Source organism: Aptenodytes patagonicus, chromosome 3, assembly GCF_965638725.1.
Source record: "Aptenodytes patagonicus chromosome 3, bAptPat1.pri.cur, whole genome shotgun sequence".
NCBI lineage: Eukaryota > Metazoa > Chordata > Aves > Sphenisciformes > Spheniscidae > Aptenodytes > Aptenodytes patagonicus.
This window is the reverse complement of record NC_134951.1, coordinates 116,800,790-116,820,611: the sequence shown is the minus strand read 5'-3', so window position 1 is coordinate 116,820,611 and position 19,822 is coordinate 116,800,790. Positions and strand designations below refer to the sequence as shown.

The 19,822-nt window shown below is 56.1% G+C and overlaps 1 protein-coding gene across 4 annotated transcripts in view; it reads right to left on the bottom strand.

Moving 5' to 3' along the window:
* RRBP1 (ribosome binding protein 1) overlaps positions 1 to 19,822 on the bottom strand; it is a 48,152-nt gene that overhangs the window by 9,964 nt on the left and 18,366 nt on the right. For 2 of the 4 annotated variants that reach the window (XM_076334811.1, XM_076334814.1), the window contains exons 1-10: positions 17,448 to 17,516; positions 10,017 to 10,718; positions 6,085 to 6,233; positions 5,731 to 5,853; positions 4,567 to 4,719; positions 4,126 to 4,244; positions 3,171 to 3,324; positions 1,141 to 1,279; positions 597 to 784; positions 371 to 408 (exon numbers count right to left, since the gene is read on the bottom strand). In XM_076334811.1, the coding sequence (XP_076190926.1) occupies positions 371 to 408; positions 597 to 784; positions 1,141 to 1,279; positions 3,171 to 3,324; positions 4,126 to 4,244; positions 4,567 to 4,719; positions 5,731 to 5,853; positions 6,085 to 6,233; positions 10,017 to 10,698 (1,745 nt within the window). In that variant the 5' untranslated portion in view covers positions 10,699 to 10,718; positions 17,448 to 17,516. Of the gene's footprint in view, positions 1 to 370; positions 409 to 596; positions 785 to 1,140; positions 1,280 to 3,170; positions 3,325 to 4,125; positions 4,245 to 4,566; positions 4,720 to 5,730; positions 5,854 to 6,084; positions 6,234 to 10,016; positions 10,719 to 11,840; positions 11,977 to 17,447; positions 17,517 to 19,822 lie in introns of those variants that run through there. The other 2 variants (XM_076334812.1, XM_076334813.1) reach the window with 2 other exon arrangements.

Below are 19,822 nucleotides of genomic sequence, written 5' to 3'. Positions count from 1 at the left end.
CAAAAAGCCTCTGCTGGTTGGTCCAGCTTTGAGCAGGGGCTTGGATCAGAGACATCCCACCCCCAGCACCAACACCACCAGAATCTCCTATTCTGCAGGACCAGTCAGCCTCTGTGTGCCTGCCAGCAATTACAGTCTCACTTCAGAATGGACTGGCTGTTATTTGGGGCCAGCACTGGAGCCAATTAATATTTTAAACAGCTGTGTTGGCCAGGATTGACCTTGTCTTCCCAGCTTCACAGTCCCCAAGCCTGCCTAACAGAGAGGGTGGGAAGCCTTCACCCACAGGGCTCAGCACCCAGGGAAGCCTGGGACACACGGACAGCAAGCTGGAGGTGCTGTAGCAGTCTCCATGTGCACCTGGACCCACCTTGACTGCAGCTGCTTCATTTCTGCTTCATTGGCTGCCTGGAAGAGAGAGCGCACTTTTGTTACCTGTCCTAGGCACGTGATGCAGGTCAGCCCTTTCTGTGGCATCCCAGAGGGGATCCCAGAGCAAAGATAACACAGGTCTTGTGTTAACACAGTGCAAAACCACCTGCTTGAGCGGTGTAACCCCCTCTCCTCCTCCCACCCCAATTAAACGAGCACGCGACCTGCAAGTCTCTGTCTTTTTCTGCCTCCCTCATCTGGCCTGCCTCCAGCAGAGCTTCGATGGATTTGATCCTCTCCAGGAGCTTCGTATTCTCCAAGCTGGCACCCTGCAGTTTCCCCTTCACGTTGTCCAGCTCCAGCAACTTGCTTTTAACCTCCGCTTCGGAGCTCAGCAGCTTGGCCTGCAGTTCTGTTGGAGGAAGGGGTGAGAAACATGGTAAGGTAGGTGCCAACAAATTTGGAGGCTCCCCACCCACCCTGCCCTGCCCAAGCAGGACTCTTGGCCAAAGAAGCCTTGGCCGTAGATGCTTTCAGGAGGCACAGAAAGGGCAGGCAGGGATGCAGGACAGCATAGGAGAGAGCCATTGGAGTGGCATCCTAGGGTAGGACCACGGACCAGTCCCATGTCTTGCTCACACCGATACCAGGCAGCCTAACTCATCCCTGGGTCTACTTGTCCTGCCCCGACCAGCCCCACCAAGCACCCAGCCCTGAAAGCTCCAAGTCTGCCCCACAGCTCTCCCTGCACCGATCCAAGGTCCTCACCAGCAATGCTCTGCTGCTGTCCTTTAGCCTTTTCTGCGTCTGCTAACAAGCTTTTGTAGCTGGTCTGGGTTTTGCGGAGCTCGTCGCTTACTTCATCCAGCCTCTTCTGCATCGTCGCCTCCACCTCCCTTTGGGAAGCCTGCACGGCAGGAAGAGAAGGCTTTCCGTAGCGTGCCAGGCACCCAATTTGCCAATTTGAAGCAAAGCTCCGTGTGTCACATAATGTTATTTTTAAGCTGTGCTTTCGGGGGTTTAAGTCATCCTTCCCCCGCACTCCCCCTGTGCATGAAGCATCTTGCCTCGCACTTGCATTTTATCATTTGCCAGCCCTCAAGTGGGAAGCAGACAACACCCGAACGTCTCGGTTCTGGGCCAAGGCCACGGCCATCCTCCCCTCCGGAGAGCTAAGCTCTGAAAAACCTCTTAAAGCCCTGGTCCTAACGCACAGTCCCAGCCCAGCAGGGAGAGGTACTGCCACGGTGCTTAGCAGGACAGACACCCAGCCACGTGTTTCCACACGCGAAGGAATTTTCTGTGCGGTTTGGGCCAGGGAAGACTTTTTTTTTCCATCTTAGAAAGCAGTGAGGAAGAGGCCTGGCCAAGGCAGGCGCTTCGAGGGGGAAGGCAGAGGAGGAGGACGAGGACCGTGCTGCAAACCAGCAGCTCTACGGGTACGAGTCGCAGCCTTGCAGATGGAGAAACGTTGCTTTGCATGGAGGGGACAGAAGAAGGTAAACCAGCAGCCCTGTCTCTGTCTGAGTGATGCTTCCAGAACCACCAAGAAAGCAGGACTTCTCTGGTTTTTGAGGACTTGACCCCGTATCCTCAGCTCAGAGCTCCAGGTGTTACTGTGGCGCACATTCTCCCTAGCACCTTAAACACATCGCTGGCTTTAACGTCTTCCAGCTAGTATGATTTATTTAATTAGTATTAAGGTGTGCAGCAAGCTGACAGCCCTGGAGAAGTTCTCCTAAAAGCATGCCTAGAAGCTGGTGTTTTGAGCCAGGAAGGCAGCTTCTGCCTTCACGCCAGTTGCGTGCCCACATCACCCTCCTTGCTCCTCGCCTGCAAAAGCAGCAGGGGCCAAAAACAGCCCACCAAAAGGAGATCTGCATCCCCAGGCACCCAAAGAATTAAGAGTAAGGGTATCGAAGGCCCCTTGCTCTAGGAGCACCTCTACAAAACCATTTTGGCATGCGCAAAGGTCTCCACCACCACAGCCCCTTCGTAAAGAGGCCAGAGCAATTCAGAGACCACAGCACATGCAGGAGGGACACATCACATCCCTCACCCTGTCTGCCACCCCTGGGGGAACAAAGTGCAAGTTCTTGGGTCAGGGGTACCCAGGATATTGATCCTGGGTACTGGGCTCCCAGCCCCCAGCTTAGCCGAATCCCAGCAGGAGCGCTGCCGTCCCCCCAGAAGATGCTCTTCCCTGCGTGGGTACAGCCTGCCTGCTGGCAATGCACCGCTGCTCCTCCACCGACAGCGTACTCAGAGGCTCTACTTGGGAGGTGTCCTTTAAACACCCCTAAAAACCCCAAACCCAGCCACACCCTGGTGACAACAAAAAAGCCACAAGCTCCACCTCCTGCACCAAGGAGGGAGAGCAACAGACTTAAAAACAGCTGAGTCGAGAGACAGCACCCACGTCCACATGAGCACAGGCTGGCGAGGGCCAGTGGGTTTCCTCTCTCGCTTTAGGGTACCACCCAGCAGCGTGCATCATCTAGGCTACCCGCCACACCTTCACACCAGGCTCGTGAGCTTCACAGGTGAGTGAGAAGAACAGCTTCAACCAGGGCACCGTGCTCCCTGGGCTTTGCTGGTGATGCTGCACAAAAAGCGCACTGCATGTGACAAACTAATGGGGGGGAGGCAATTAAGAGGTCCGTGAGGCAGCTTGCTTTCCAACTGTGGATGCTCATCTCCCTCCAAGCTCTTCCCATGGCCAAGTCCACGGATCCCACGCAATTTAGCCACCCGCCCCATCTCTGTGAGGGGAGCGGGTTTGCTGGTGCCTGCCTGACCTGCAGCTGCTCGATCTGCTTCTCCAAGGCCACCGCTTTGATCTCCCAGCTCTTCTTCTGCTGCTCCTCTTGCTGCAGCACCTCCGATTTCTCAGACAGCTCTTTCATCAGCTTGTTGCACTCTTGCCGTAACTTGGCCAGCTCAGCGTTTTGCCTGCACCAACAGAAGCAGGGTTATTTTAGCCCGCAGGCCAGTCAAGCATCTCTGATGTTACCTAGGGAGGAACACATCCTCCTGTGGGCCTGATACAGGACTTGAAACATCTCAACGGTTGTGTTCGCCTGTTTCTAGGGCACGCCTGGTCCTTCAGGGAGGGGGTGGAAAGAGTTGACAAATCACTTTTCAAAAGCCGCGTTTCAATCACAGGAGACATTCCTTTCTCATGAAGTAGAGGACGCAAGGATCTGTGTTCCCAGACACAAGAGGAAGCACTCCAAGCAGCTGGAGTCCGCTCTGTAATTATTTGACCACTGTTAATCACCAGCCATTTCAGACTTTCTATAAAAAGGAGTGTGAAATTCTTCTGCCTAGCTCCTATTTGTTCTACATGCACCGGGCAGGTCTCGGTTCTCTGCAGCATCACTCCCATCAAAGAGCCAGCTGCATTTCTTTTGAAGTTTGAGAGTACGAGCTCCCCTAAGGGGGGACGTGCCATGGCACCTTCTGGTCCCCTCTTCCCCCCTCTGCTGCCTGTTGGCTCTAGCATCAGCACAGGTGGCCCCAAAGCAGAGAGGGTTTCCCCTGCCCTTCCACTTGCAAAGAACATCCTTGTTTCCCCTGCCAGTCCCCCAAAAGCCATTTGGCAAGCTCTTCCTCGCTCCCTCCTCTACCTCCAGCTAGTTGGGGTGTCTGTAGAAGCACCTTCAAGAAAGGGGATGGCCAAGCCCAATGGACAGCCAACCCCAAGGTTTGCCAGAGGGCAGCCCCAGGCTCTGCCCAGCGCCTCGGCCTTACTTGCTCTCCATCTGGCTGGTGGCCTGGTTGAGGGCGTCCCTCAGGATGGAGTTCTCCTGCTGCAGGCGAGCCAGCTGCGTGTTGGGGCCGTTCTCCAGCTGCTCCTGAAGGGTCCGGATCTAGAGGAGTCCAACAGGGGTTAATGCCGCTGCCGGCCCCTTTGCTCTCCCTGAAGCCCACATGATGAGCAAGAGGCACTGGCAACACAGTGGGGTGTCTACTGATGCTGACAGCCCCCAGGGATGTGACATCCCATGAGGATGCTCCCACGTGCCTCTTCTCCCTCGAGCACCATGGTCCAGGAGCATCGGGGGGTCTCACCCCTCCCTGAGGCTCTGGTCCCCTCGCACATCTCAGTCTTCTCCAAAAGACCACGCATCTGCCACCAAAAGCCACCTGGCAGCCAGAGGAGGAAGCTGCAGAGCACAGTGTAGGGCTCACCTTGCCCTGGAGCTGCTGCGTTTCGCTGACATGGTCCTGGTAGCTGGCCTGCATGCGTGCCTGCACTGCCGCAATCTCCCGCTCGCGGGTGAGCAGCTGCTCCTTCAGCTTGCCCTCCACGGCCGCTGCCTTGGCCCGCTCAGCCGCCAGTTCCTTCGAGGAGAGAAGTCACCCAGTTAGTCCTCAGCGTATGAGTTTCCCCGCTTTAAGGGGATGCGAAACCGGTGGCCTCCTAGCTCAGAAGACTTAGAAGTTCAGCCCTTTCGGAGCTGCCCCTGTGCCCAGCTATGCCATTTAGCACTTACATTTCCTCCTGCATTTTGTTCTGGGCTCTGTGGCCACTGGATGCCACTGTTGTTCCACATTGGGCCAGCTAAGAGAAAGGAGTAAGACAGCCCAGAATTTTATTCCCGCCCCACCCCAGGATCAATAACATCACATAAAGTTGGGGCAAAGCAAGAAAATTAAAAAAAAAAATAAAAAACCACCCTCCACCCCCCGCTGAGGCAGGGATGCTCTGTTGGCCAGCTGGGCAACGCCATGCCGCTGCCCTGTGCAGTCTGCACAGGCAGGGGTTTAGCACAGCACCTGAGTGCATGGGATGGCTTTGCCCTCTCCTGCCTGCAGGCAGATGGACTCGCCGCTGCCGGGTCCTGCCGGCTGCAAGGCAGGAGGTGCTGAGTCCAGCGTGGCCGGGGTCTGTTCCGACTTCAACACCCAAAAAGAGGTGGAGGCGGAGGGCTGAATTGGGGATAGAGCATGTAAATAGGATCAGGTTCCTTAAAAATGGACGGATCAGCTCCTTCTCAGCTCAGGGGATCCGGGCAGAGATGAGAAGGGATTTATTTTCCACCCTAAAGCAGCAGAAAGCTGCAATCTCTTACGGGAAGGGCTTTCCCCTGCTTCTCCTGCGGCTGCCAACAGGTGCTACCCTGCGGCTCTTTGGGCTGGTGCCTCCCTGGGCTGGATCAGGCCCGGGAGAGGAGGTCAGGCGGGGGTCTTCTCCCCTTTTTGGGGAGAAACCAGCAAATGGGTGAAGGACCCAGAAAGCCCCTGGGCTTCACCTCCAAGGGGGGCGAGATGCAGGGAGCGGGAGGCACACCAGTGTGACCACGACGAGCAGAGCCCACGCCGGGGACGCCGGGAGGGCCGCGCAGTACTTACCTTGCTTAGCTCCCGCAGCTTGTTTCTGGCAGCAGCCGCATCCTCCTGCTCAGCGGTGAGCTGCTTCTCCTTCTCTTCCAGCTGGCGTTTCAGGACAGCGACTGGGTCACCCTTCTGCGTGGCCTGCCAGCGGGGCGGCACATCAGTGGGGACCACCGCCTCTGGACCCATCCCCATCACCCCACACGCACAGGATCCTGCCCTCTGCTCCAGGGGAAAATTCAGCTCCATTCTCCAGGACTGACCCTCGGGGCCAGCCTGCCTGAAAACATGCCACCTTCCCTCCCCTCCGCACCTCCCGAGGCTTGGCAGAGCCCCAGCAGCGGGTGGCCACGATGGCGCTGGCAGCCCTACCGTGTGCCAGGTGTCCTGGACGATGCCTGCTTTCTCCGTCAGGATCTCGATGAGCTGCTGGGCCTCCCCCTCGCTGAACACCATGCTGCTGACTGTGGACACGAGCGTCTTGTAGGGCAGGTAGAGGGGCCCGTCCGAGTCCGCAGGTGCTAGGGAGGAGAGAGGAGGGATTGGGACTGCTCGAGCCGTTGGCAGAGCATCATCTCAGCTGGCTTCAACCCCACAACTTCCATTTCAAACCAGCATCCACCCAGGTTTCCACAGTCAAGTTTGATACCTCTCTAAGTGAAAGCAATATGAGAAGTGCTGGAGATGATACTCACCACACGAGTGCTTCTTGAGCCAGCTGTCACCTCTGCCTGACTCTACTACTGGTCCCACCACCCTGCCACCATCCTCCATCAAACTGAGTGATTCCCGGCAGGAGCTGGGCATGCTTTGCCAATGCCAGGGAGCAGAGACATGTTAGGCATCAGAAGCTGGACCGCACCACAATACAACCTTGCTGGGGGACATCACCCCATGCAGCAGTGCCAGTGATGCAGAGCGCAGCAAGGTCATCTCCCACCTTTCACCAGGCAGGTTTGTTCCAGCTCTTTGCTAAGGGAACGGCACGACTCCAACCGTTCCCCTACACCTCTGCTAACATGGGAAAGCCAGATAGCATCAGGGACCATGATGCTGTTGTAGGACCACAGTGCACATGGTCACGAGGGATAGAGGGTGGCAGGCACTGGTTTAGGAGTTCCTGTGCAGTATCTATGGCCCAGTGGGCTTATTTTCCTAAAAAATCCCAGAAGAAAAAGCAGTTTGGACACCAGAAGCTCCAGAGCCTCTAGCCATTAACACCAGGGTCTCTTGAACGCAGAGGTCGGAGCCCCCAGGCAGCAAGGTCAGAGAAGGAGGAGGAGGTGCTGCAGGCGTCAGAGCAGAGATTCCCCTGCAGCCCCTGGAGAGGAGCCCACACTGGAGCAGGTTCATCCTGAAGGACTGCAGCCCATGGAAGGCCCCACGCTGGAGCAGGGGAAAGGTATGAGGAGGAAGGAGCGGCAGAGAGGAGTTGTTATGGATTGACCACAGCCCCCATCTCCCTGCGCCGCTCAGGGAGGGGAGGCAGAGGAGTTAGGAGGGAAGGAGTTAAGTTGAGCCTAGGAAGAAGAGCAGGGGGGGAAGGTGTTGTTTTAATTTTGTCTCTGTTTCTCATCTATTTTAACTGGCAATAAATTAAATTAGTTTTCCCCAAGTTGAGTCTGTTTTGCCTGTGATAGTAATTGCTAAGTGATCACCCTGTCTCTATCTCGACCCATGAGCTTCCCCATCTTATTTTCTCCCCCATCCTGTTGAGGAGGGGGAGTGAGAGAGCGGCTGGGTGGGCATCTGGCAGCCAGCCACAGTCAACCCACCACAGCAATAGAGCGGCAAAGCCCAGGAACGCCTAGCAGCTCCAGCACGCACTGTTTTCTCCTGGCTTCTGGTAGATCCATTTGGGATGGCAGCGCTAAGCCCTGGCAGCAGCAGAGTCTGTCTCACCAGCAGCAGCCACTTCCCAGCAGCACAGCCGGGGCAGCTCCACCGCCCTGTGCAACCGGGGCCCAAGAGCTTGGCTCATACTTTACTCATGCTGACAACAGTGCAGATGCAGGATAACACATCACATCCCTGGGCCTGGTCCCACTGGGTGGAGGGACCCACCAAGCAAAATCTTGCCCATCTCCTGGCGGCATTGCGCAAGTAAGCCTTGCACAAGGCGGGCACAACGCAAACCCCACCTTGCAGCTGGCGAACGGAGCCGGGGCAGCCTGCCAAGCCACGGCAAAAGGAAGCCTATGCTGCCACCGAGCCCATTTGCAGAGTCGGAAACCTTGCACCTTGCCAAAGGAAGCGGTGAAACAAGAAGCAGCCGTGTGGCAAAGCTGCCATGGGAAAGCACAGCAGGGATAAAGGGTCTGAAGATCCGCTTCTCAAACCCAAGGGGACACAGGAGACACGGATGGCCCTTGCATGGAGCCCCACACCCGGGAGGCTGCAGCCCAGGTTGGGTACCCACATGTGTCTCATGGGAGAGCATGGCTCCTGCTATCACAGGTAACAACCTGGGATCTGAGTACACACTAACCACTTGCAAGCAAGTTTTTGTGTGATGCAGGAAGCTAAAAACGAACCACACAAGAGAAAAATACCCCAAGCTGCTCTTGTCAGGTTTACCATCTGTTTCAGTGCCAAGCACGTGTCTGAATACTTTGAACACCCATTTTTATCTGCCACAGGATAATTCGTTGCTTCTGCCTTTGAGGAGGAGATACCAGAGCTGCTGAAAGGCTGCCCACAATACCTTGGTCAAACTGCAGCCAGCTTCGTGGCGCAAATACTGCCGAGAGCTTTCCTCTGAAAAATCCCACAGGAGCAGCTAAGATATCACTCTTGGCTTTTAAGACATGCAGGATCGGCACTTCATACCCGAAGGAGTGGATGTTTGGAGCAGCCAAAAAAACTCCCAACTTAACAAGTGCTAAAAGTTCATCTCCCATCCACATTCCCTCGGCTGTTACAGCTTCGATTTAGGGCCATGTTTTTCAGTGTTAGAGAAGTGCATCCCTGCGTGCACATGCCAAACCAGCCACCTCCAGTTTCCCCAACACCATCGCTGCGATACCCTCCAGTGGCGGCTGCTCAAACTGTTTCAAATTTCGTCACTGTGGAGATGGCCTTTAGTAAAACCCTTTCCTCAGAGGAGCAGATGCAAGGGTTTTAACCCAACCTTAGAGATGAGCGGCCACAAAATGTCCTGCTGAGTAGCAGCCCCTCTTGCAAAACATGGGTGTGGAAACTGACGGATCACACAGCAGCCTAGGTTTGGATGCGCTGGAGAAGGCTAGCAAGTAGGGGTGTCTTTATGTTTGGTTGGTTTTTTTGTAAATAAAGAAAGAAATGAAACCTATGCACACCACATCACATCTTTGAGAACACCTGCGAGATTTCTCCCACGTGTCCATATGGGAACATTTCTACAGGTCTGAAAGCACTCACATTTTTAGTGCCTGCAACTATCACTTAACCAAAAATAAAACCCAAACTGTTCACATCGGTACAATGAGAGGCAAGAATCCAGCTACAGAGCTGTTTCTCCCCTCCCTACACCTTTTTACACCCTGGGAGTTCAGGACCACCTTCTTTAACCTCTTCCATCTCTGAGTCAATCAAGTGAGGCATGAATGATGACAGGCAAGTTTCTCCTTCCCTGTGACATATCCAAAGTCACTTCCCTCTAACTATCCTATGATCAATCCCCCGCAGTATAAAATCCCTTCAATCCTCTCTCCTCCAATAGGCTGTTTTTCACCTCCACTGAAGAAGGAGAATACTCTAGCAGAGACCCACCTTCCTGTAGAAGAAGAGTGGTAGAGCTCCTGTGTGCTTTTAATAATCAGGGGTGGAAGGGGAAAACACCTCATCTTGGCTTTCCACCCAGACGTCCAGCACCTTGGCAGCTGCCCCCTCTCCCAGGACAGGTACATGCACCTCCCATTCATTCTCGGTGTGCAGATCTGCTCAGAGACCCCCAACGCAACAGCAAATCTGAGAGGAACCTGCAACTCTCCGACACCTGTGTGCTGGACCAAGGAGCTAAGCACCAAGCAGGGGAACCCGATGCAGGAGGCAACCCATTACAGAGTGGAAATAAGTCAATAAACTCTTGACTTCAACTCTACTTCCCCCCAGAGGGAACTACAGTCCAGTACAGGCTTTTTCAACCCACCTTCCCCTTGGCGCACATGGTCCATCTCACCAGAGACAGCCTTTCAACAGCTGCCCTGTTTCCAATACTGAAGAAGAACGAAGAGATCTCAGAATGGGATAGCTCTGTTTTAACAGCACCAAGATGCCCTGCTGGCTTACTCGATTGGGATATATGCAGAGGAATTTGGCCTTACCTGGCTCGCTCTTCTTTTTGGATGCAGCCCTCTTTTTGACAGGTCCATCATGCTTCTGCTCCTCATGGGTTGGAAGAGCATCGGTTTTCTTGATGGCGACGGAGCTGATGACCGGAGCACTTTGCTGCGTGCCAACCGGCGGCACAGCCACAACAGGCACCTCCTTAGGGGTCACCTCCAAGACGGGAGAACTTTTGGGGACACTGACAGGAGGTGAAGCCAACACCGGGCTAGGAGCAGGCTCTACCTTTGCCACCTTCTTCTCCTTCTTCCTCTTCTCCTTAGGTGATGGAGCAGGTTTCTCCTTTTCCTGGGGGGGCACTGACACCGCTGCGATCGGAGTCTCAACAGTTACAGGCTCAGGCACCACAGCAGGCTCAAGAACCACATCCTTGGGAGAGTCCGTCACTTCCCGAGTCAGCTGCTGCTCCGGGATTTTTCCATTAGGTTTCTCTTCCTTTTTCTTTGCTTTTCCTTTCTTCTCAACAGGTTTCTCTTTCTTCTTTTTCTCTATTTTCTGCTGCTGGGTCTTCTCAAGCTCTTTGCGTTGCTTGGCCAAGGCTTCCTCGTAAGATGTCTCCTTCATGGAGAAGGTGGACACCAGGAAGATCCCGATGGCTGATATCACCATAAAACCTCCAAAGACCATAACACCCAGCGTCTGAGGGTCATACACATCCATCCTGCCTTATTCTTCTGTGCCTGCAAGACACCAGAACAACAGTTAGTGGGGGGAAGAAAAGATGCAACGGCCTCTCTGAGCAGGGAGTTTCATATGGACATTTGTGTCTCCAAATGGCACCATGCACTGAAAAGACAAACATTCAAGATTCACACAACTCTGGTGAGGGCGACCTGCCTACACACCCCCGTTTCTGCTCCTCCGCTATGCTGCCTATGCACAGTGGTCCAGTCGTACTGCAGCGACTAATTTCACTGGCTGCAGCAATCTCCAGAAGAACCAGAGGGAAGAAAAAAACAGGGATGCAATCAGAGACAGCCATGAGCAACTACCCATTACATGTCCAATGGGATGGTTTTGCATGACCCTAGGCAATACCTGCAGCCCTGCGGCAGTAAGAGAGCCCATTTTCAGACTGTTTGGTCCAGGCTGGCCAAGATCTGGGCTCTCCCCAGAGCACCTGGCCTCCTCATTGCACCCAGACGCACATCCAGGTCTCAACTTTGGAATAAAACATCCCCCGGGAAGGAGAAAGCATGCACAGGAGAGCTTTCCCCAGCTTTGCAGCAGCCCTGGCCTTCTCCCTTTGCCACCTGCACCCTGCGGCACTGCTGGCTTCTGCCCAGCCCGGCGGGGAGGGTGCGCGGTGACCACGTCCTGCTGGGTAGCTGCTCCCAGCTCCCAGTGACGAGAAGCACCCCAGCAACAATGCTGCGTGCACAGACACCCCACAGAGAACCAAGTCACAACCATTTCCTTGAGATGCAAATACCAATAAAAGTCATAAGTTCAAGCTAAAAAAAAAAAGCATGGTCATTAATTATCTCATCTCCCCAGCAGATGCCCGCAGGAAGAAGTGAGACTTGCAAAGGGAGTGCTGGATGTGGCACTTCTCTTTCCACCTCTGCCACTAGCTGGTGGGCAAACTGGGCACAGGGTCCTTCTCACCCCCCTCTCCAGCCTCAGTTTCTCCACCTGTAACACGTGGAACAGAAACGGAGACGGTACTGCCTGGTCTGAGATCTGGCAGGCAGGGTGCAGCCACACACGGAGAAAGATGCTGCTATCTCCACTCTTCTTAATTGCTAACTGAACCCTGTCCCTTGTTTTGAAGCCAATCTCTTCTCTGCTGTCCCACTCACGTGTTTCTCCCATTGGGGCATCACCTCCACGTGGCTCCGAGGTGGCTCATGAACCCCCAGGTGCTGAAGTCAGGCAGTTAATCTGCGAAGGGGCACTTTCCAGGAGGTGCCAGGCTGCAGTTTCTCATCATTGTGCCTCAAAACATAACCAGGAAAATGCAGAGTCCTCGGCTATCAGAAGTTCCCATCCCCACGCTTAACTGTAAACATTATCAAATTTCCTCTTTAAGAGGTTGTGGGTTGAGGAGGGAGGGAGGGGCTGGAAGGGGAGGAGGCAAAAATAAGAATAAAACTAAGGAGATCAGCATCTTTTTAAAACCTCAGTGCTCTCAGGGAAAGTCCTTGGAGCCTCTTCCTTTCTAACAGCCACAGCAGCTCAAAGCTGCTCGGGCAGCAAGGGATTGACAGTGCAATGAAAAACTCTCCTCCAGCACCCAAGCAGGGGGTGCAGAGCTGGAAGGAGCTGCAAAGCGGCCGTCTCCTACCGGAGATACCCACCTGCCCGGGGAAGGAAGTTTTAACCAGCAGCCCAGCTCTCCCTGCCTGCTTCTCCAAGCATCCCAGGCGAAGCAGGAGAGAGCTGGCAGGCAGGAGGGCTGCCAATGCCAGCTGGAACCAGCCTCCCCTGGCAGGGCCAACTTTCTACCCCAGGGCACCGCTCGAGATCCCAGCTGATACTACAGGCATCGCTATTTCACTTCCGCCCCAGCCGTTTCGGATTTAAACGGCCTCAGCCCGCTCTATCCCAGCACATCTGGTGCCAAGTCACTCCCTTCTGACTAGGTAGCATCGCTTTGGGATGGTCCCCACCGGGACAGACAGACTATTCCTAACCTGCAGGGTGAAAAGGGCTGGATTTCCTCTCCCTGGCAGTAAATAAAAAGTAGGGCTGGAGAACACATACCCACGACCTTGTGCTGGTTTTAGGGCTACACCGAAGCACCCAGGAGCTGTTTTAGGGGCAGAGCAAGGCAACCTGCATTCCTCACCCAGCAACCCCGACACATCAGTAAAAATAAACCCTTCTTGACCTCACACTGCCACGGCTTCATATTTAGATAAAAATTTGCTGCTCCAGCTTAGGGCAAGGGCATCACCGAGCGCTGCCAAATGCACTCTAACCCCCCCAGCTGCTACTGCCACCTCCAAAAGCAGCTGGATGGAGGCCACGGGGGATGGGAATGGAGGAAAAAACCCAAACCTATGCTACAGAGGCATCAGGCACACAGAGGATGGATGAGAGAGGACATCGTTATTACGCAGAGACCGGGACAGTGAGGTGGGTGAGATGGTGGTGCCGGACACGGTGCTGTGCTGCCGGAGCCCTCTGCCTGCCCCACATTTCACCCCGCACTGCTGTCCCCCCCAAAGCCCTTACAGGCAGGGTGTTTGAGCCCCATGCTCCCTCTCCCCCGCAGGCAGCCTCACCCAGCCCTGCTGCAGTAAAAGCTGCCTGCACCTTGCCTCCTCTCAGGCTTTACAGCCAGGGTGAGATAACGATGCAGATTAGCATTAAAGTCCTTCCTAGCTAAACAAAAAAAACCCAACAACCCCCTCCAAAATAAAACCAACACAATAAAAAAGCAGCCCAGAGCATTAACCTAGAGGAGCTGTGGACCTGCTGGAAGAGCCATCGCAGCCGCCGAAGCTCGTGAAAGCAGCTGAGATGCTCGCATGGGCCATTGGCAAGCTCCCACTGCTGGACCAGAGCAACCCCACGCTGTTCCCAAGGACAGGCATGCCAGGAGAAAATCCGAAATGAAGAGTGAGAGAGACCAACCGGGCAACAATTATTCCCAGCAGTGCTATCATAGCAAAGGGAAACTTTGGTCCTGTCTCAATGCTCGTGCCCCACAGCCCACGGCATGGGGCCAGTCCTGGCAGACCCGGTGCTGACTCCAAGGAGCAAGTTCTACCAGTAGAATTCCTCCTGCGGTCGAGACTTGGCACAGACCAGCCCAACAACTTGTTCAGCGAAGAGCCTATCGCTCCAATGGTGCAAAGACAGCAGCAGGCTGTACACTGCCACGCGCGCTTAAATCAAGCCAGGCTGGCTTTGGCATTTGGGGGATAAGGAAAAGTCTTCCTCTGGGAACTTCCTGATGCATAAATGCAAGAAGTAACGTGCCGCAGCGTTAGCATCAGGAGTGAAGCTCTGCTTTGGCACTTCCTGACCTCGACGCCTTCTCCCTTCGAAGGGCTGAAAGTTTGCTCCTGGATTTGCACAGCAAGATGCAGTCCCCCTCGCGAGCGCAGTGGCAGGAGCGTGCGTGCCTTGCCCTCCCAGCGGAAAAGCCCTCCACACTTCACACCTGCGCAAAGCCTTAGCCAGGACACAGAAAAATAGGGCACCGAACATACCACTGCTTGTCTGCTCGTGGATGCCTAGAGGATAGTTTTGCATATATAGGTTTGGCTTGACAGCTAGGCTTTGAAGAGGCTTGAAGACTTCAGCATCCTCCCCTCTGTACCTTCTCCTGGTCCTCAGAGGCAAGCCGGAGGACTGGGGCATGGGATTTTCTCCCTGCGACGGCATTTTTCTATCTGATGCCCAGGCTGCTTTAGGAGAGGGTTGTGTGCCTAAGGGGTGCAGGGACACCACCAGCTATCGGAGTCCACGTTCAAAAAAATCAAGTCCATGTCCGACACTGAGCACGTTTACCTGCATGAAGTTTCTTGAGCAGGATCATCCTCTACTCATCACCAGCCAAAATAGCGGAAAACGTCAAACATCTCCATATGCAAACTCCTTCCCCAAAACACCTTGTTCAGATAAAGCTTTTCACCACCACCAGAACAGGAACAAGACAGAAAACTGGTATTTCACTTGGCCTTCCCATGTAAGGAGCCAGCTGAAACACTGTGCTCCGACTTCCGTTCCTGTGGCTTTTTCTCATTATCCATCAAACTTCCCAACATCTCAGGTAACCGCCCAGGAGACCTGACCTCCCTTGACACCCTGCACGTGCAGTCACCTCTGTTTGCCCTGAGCAAAAGTCCGACTCGCCACAAGGAAGCAAAACCAGTAAAGCACTCAGCCTCGATGGGTCTTCAGCACCGAAAAATTGCCAGGACTAACCGACCCACAGACAAGCAGCGCAACAGCACCGGGGCCACCCTCAGTGTCTTGCGGTCGCATTTGCCAGAGACAGCTAAGAGTCAAAAACCAGGCTGGAGCTTTCCCACCTGTCCAGCCTTTCCTCCCCTCTACAACTGCTTCCACAAAATCCACGGGAATTCAGTATCTTTGCGACTCAGCCCTCCACCAGCCCTGGTTTAAACCAGCCAGGTCAAGCGTCAGGTGGGCAGGAGCAAAGGAAGAGACAGGTTGTGCAAGAGTTACAGAAACCTTATTTCTTTACACAGCCAAAGGAAAATATATCTGTTACCTCCCCCTGGTCTAGATAGGTGCTGCAGGTGGGAAAAGATGCTCTTTGCAACCGTTCCCCCTGCAATTCAAGGCTTGCACTTTGCCATGGTGTCAAGGTAGCATCTCAGGTTAGAGCAACGTAGAAGAGGTGATGGGGTGTTGGAGGGCAGAGGAAGAGAGAACTGGGTTGGTGCAGTCGGGCTCCGCATAGCCCAGAGCAATGCCTGCCTGCGAAGCACCTGCAGCTCCCTTTCCTCTGCAGCACCTCCCAGCAGGTTAAAAAAAAAAGACAAAACCAAATAAAAAGCTCTCCCCTCCCTAAACACACACACACAAGTTGGTCGAAGCTTGCTGACCAAACGCACAAGTTTTGAGGCTGAGATTTTGACTTCCTCCAAAGCGCAAGATTATCTCCTGGGCCATCAGGGCAAGAAGCAGGCAGCACCTAAGGGACCGGCCGTTTCAGGAGGGCACTGTCTGGCTTCTGGTTCAAGAAATAAGGTCTCGTCTCCTTCCCTGCCCCTGGTCTGCAGCTTCCCTCACCAAAAGGTGGCACGAGGGCAGACACATGGCCGGGGACAGTGTTCCTCCAGCACAAGGGAGCAAGAAGGCGAGGGAGAGGGAACTGGGAGGCCTGATCCTGCTGATAGCAGGGCAGCCTGGCAGCGGGAGAAGGCAGCAGCACTGCTAGCAGATAAAAGACAATCACCAGATACTTCTCCTGGAGTTTCTCTCTCCTCCCTGTTGCGATAGAGAGAGACAAAAATTAAAAACAAATAAGAAAAGCCCGCGCGCTGCGAGCGGGTCCTGCTCGCGTCCCTGGCAGCCTCTGTTTAAATACATTTTCTGCGTAAGTGACTGTGCATTTCCAGCCTCTCGGTGGCATGTGTTACTCTACGCAGCAACTCCAGAACAGCCACCGTGCTGATCGTCAACAGTTATAGCTTGACTTAATTGAACGTGTCTTAGCGCTCCATTAGCTCTTGCAGTGCGGCAGCAGCAGCCACGGCCCTTGGCAGTGCTGCCAGCTCCCTTCCTAAGCCTTGGAGTAAAAAAAAAAAAGAGGCAGAAAAAACATATATATACATGAGAAGAGCGTAATAGCACCGTAACACAGCTGCAGCTTAACTAATCTCTGCAGTGGCTATTACAAATTTTCCCTCCCCTCCCCGGCCCGAAGCGGTGTTTCACCACTGGCCCTCGTCAGCTTCTGCTTGGGGTTCACATCCCAGGTAGCACCCGCCTCGCCCAACTCCTTCCAGCCATTTCCCGGCGATGCGGGCGAGGGGAGGCCGCTGCCATCGCTTCTGTGAAGAGGAAAGCTGACATTTCAGGCGGGGAGGTTCCTCCGTCGTGCCCGGCCACGTGTGCAGGCACACGCTCTCCCCGCTGGATTGCTTCCCCGGCGGGGCGAGGAGCGGGGCGTCCCGCCGGCAAACCCAGGGGAAAGCTGGCGACGTCCAGTTTGGGAAGACCCCAGGGTGGGGGGGGTCTCTGCTTATGGGGTCACCGCCTCTCTCCAAACGCTTTGGGCGTCACCGGAGCCCACGCTGCCGGGGGTCTCCCAGTGCTGGGAGGGATTTGGGGGGGGGGGGGCTTAGTTAAGGAAAAAATATAAATAAGGCACAACCGCCCGAGAGCTGTGACCTTTTGTAACCGCGCTTAATCTGATTAATGAATTTCATCAGGCCGGCGCTCGGGCAGGGGAATGGGTTTGAGCGCTGCGGGGCGGGCGGCGGTGCCCGGGGGGGTGGCGGGTGGGGACCGGCGCCGGGGGCGCCGGGGGCGCCGGGGGGGGCCGGGGGCGGCGCGGGGCCCCTCCCCTCCCCTCCCCTCCCCTCCCCTCCCCGGCCGGCCGCACACGCCGCCATTCCGCACCGCCCTCGCCGCGCCGCGGGCCATTCATCCGCCCGACACCCCCCCCCCCCCCCCCCCCCCCCCCCCGGCAAACGTGGCCAGACCCCAAACCCGGGATCCCACCCCGCCCCCCTCCCCCGGTTCCACGCGGGACACACTTCCGCGCGTGGGAGCGGCGGGGACGCGTGTGGGTGTCCCCACCCTACTCCACGTCTGCTGACAGCCGGGGGGGGGGGCAGCGCCGGGGGGGGGGGGGATCCCCTCCCAGCCGGGGGGCAGGCGGTCGGGGGGTCCCACGGGGCGACGCCCCCGCGTGGAAGTGGAAGGGGATGAGGAAGGGGCAGGGGAAGGGGAGAGGGAGGGTGACCGCCGCCGCCTACCCGCCCGCGCCGGGTCGCGGTCCCTCCTCGCCGCCGCGGCCGTGTGGAGTCGTGGCACTTTCCGCCGCTGTCTCGCCGGGCTCGGCCGTCCCGTCCCGCCCCGCCCCGTCCCGCCCCGCCGCTCCGCGCCGCGCCGCGGGGCCCACTCAGCGCGGCGGGGCGGGACGGGACGGGACGCGCCGCCCCGGCGCTGCGGGGCATGTGGTCGCCGCTTCACCCCCGCGGGTGGAGGTCCCCCGTCCCTTCCCACCGCCGCGGAGCCTCGCCCAGGGCTGGACCAGGCGCTTGGGCAGCGGGAGAGCGCCCAGCTGCGAGCCGGGGAGGCAGGCTGGAGGGCCGGTACGGAGCGCCCCGGGCTGGGGAAACCTCTCAGACCTTTGTCCCGGCGGTGCTGGCAGGTTGAGTTGCCGGGGATCGGTCTGCGCCGGCTGTGGCTGCCGGCCGTGCTTGCTGAGGGTGTCAGCACAAGTCCTAAGGCGCGGATGGGAGAGGATGGATGGGAAACCTGGGGAGTTCCCTGCAAGGGGTGGGGATGCTGGTTCGTGCGCTGGACCCTCCTCAAGGGCTGTGTGCAGGCGCCACGAAGCAGGTTGAACCCTAAAGATGCCTGACCCCGGCGGGAGCCTTTCTTCAGGGTTTGCAAACGCTGTGTGCTTAAACAGCGCTGGGTCTTGTCCATCACCCACCAGCTTGTGGGTCCCAGGATGGGGACAAAACCATGCCCAGAGCTGCCCACGATGGCCAGTGCCACCCAGCGTGGTGGCTGTCCTCTGGACACAGGCCCTCTGCGTGCCTCCTGGCCTGGCCGTGACCTTCCATGGTGGGACAGAAGAAATTGGAGGTGTATTACACAGGTGCCTGTTTGCACGAGAGGGAGTTAGCTATCTGGACGTGATTTGGATGCCCCAGTACCTTGGAAATGAAAAGGGAAGGGTTGGAAGGGACTCCCTTCACATTGGAAGGGACTAACTGTTAGGCTGAACTGCTGGAGAAGAGCCGGGGCGCTCTTCAGGAGATGCTGTACCCTGCCGGTCTGTGCCATAAGAACATAAGAGCCGTCTCTGACCAAAGGCCCATCTCCCCAGGAATGTGCCTCCAAAACCAACTAACCACCCAGACACCCAATGAAGCAGGAACCATAAACTGATAGAGCAGAGGTTTGCTGCCTACTCTGTAATTTACTCTGTAAACCTACACAGATTGCACTGGCTACACTTTTCACCCAAAATCGCACAAAAGGTCTGGACTCAGGTGGGAATACGTCTCCCATGCCTCCACACCTCCAGCCAAGCTCAAAGCCATCTCTCTCCCTTTCCAGTGCCTCCCTGGCCATGTTGTGGTGCACACCCCGGCTTCTGCACTTGCTAGGCACTGACTGTGGAGTGAGAAATTCATTTGCTATAAAAGTGGCTGGGGGGGGAGCGATAATTCGACATCACAGGGCAGGCTGTTGGGATGTTCCAGCCTCCTGCCATCTCCCTCCTTGCAGCCTGTTGTAGATGCTTGGGGCACCAATGTCATCGTATTTCAGTGGCCAGACCTTCTCAGGGGGTGGCAATCGGGGCTGCTCTCAGCGTCACCCCTGGGATTTACATCAGCTGCCACCGCATCGTTGCCCCTTGCGCAGAGAACAAGCTGTGCTATTGAGGCCGGCCTGGGGACGGGCAGCAGGTCCTGCCCGCAGCCTGGTACATCTCGACACAACGGCAAGTAGAATAAGTGACTGTTTCATGCAGGCTGATGTGATGGAAGAAGAGAAAAAATATGCTAATGGAGAAATGTTTCGGCTAATTATGATAATACGGCTTCTGCAGAGGGACCTGAAATAGGCACAACAGTTCTATTCTCAGCACTCATGAGAACTTGGAGACTTTTTTGGGGTTTCTACATGCTGCAGGCAAACCAGGCAGGGCAGGGCTCCCCACCACAGGCGGGACCTGGATTGGCAAGACCCACGAACACAAAGGATGGCCATAGGCAGAGAGTGATCCAACGTTCAGCCCTTCAGGCAAAGGCACAAAGGTCTGGGATTCAGCCCTGCCCCAGTCCCCCTGGGATCATCAGCTGGTTAAACCCACCAAGGATCATGCTCAGAAGCAGGAATGTGGGGTGTAAGCAGCACCAACGTCCCAAGCCCCACGGGTCCCCAGTTTCCCCAGCTGCAGCCATGGTGGAGCAGGCAGCCGGGCACCCTGCCCACACCCTGCCCACACCCTGCCCAGCCACCCGCCTTGCTGCAAGCATCCCGGGGGGGGCCGGGGGAGTTATCTCATGCCTACCACACGTGGGAGATGCGGGGCTGGGCTCTCTTGAGCACTCTTAGCGAAGCACTGAGTACTTCGTTATTCGCCAGGGCAGGGACTGGCACGCACTGC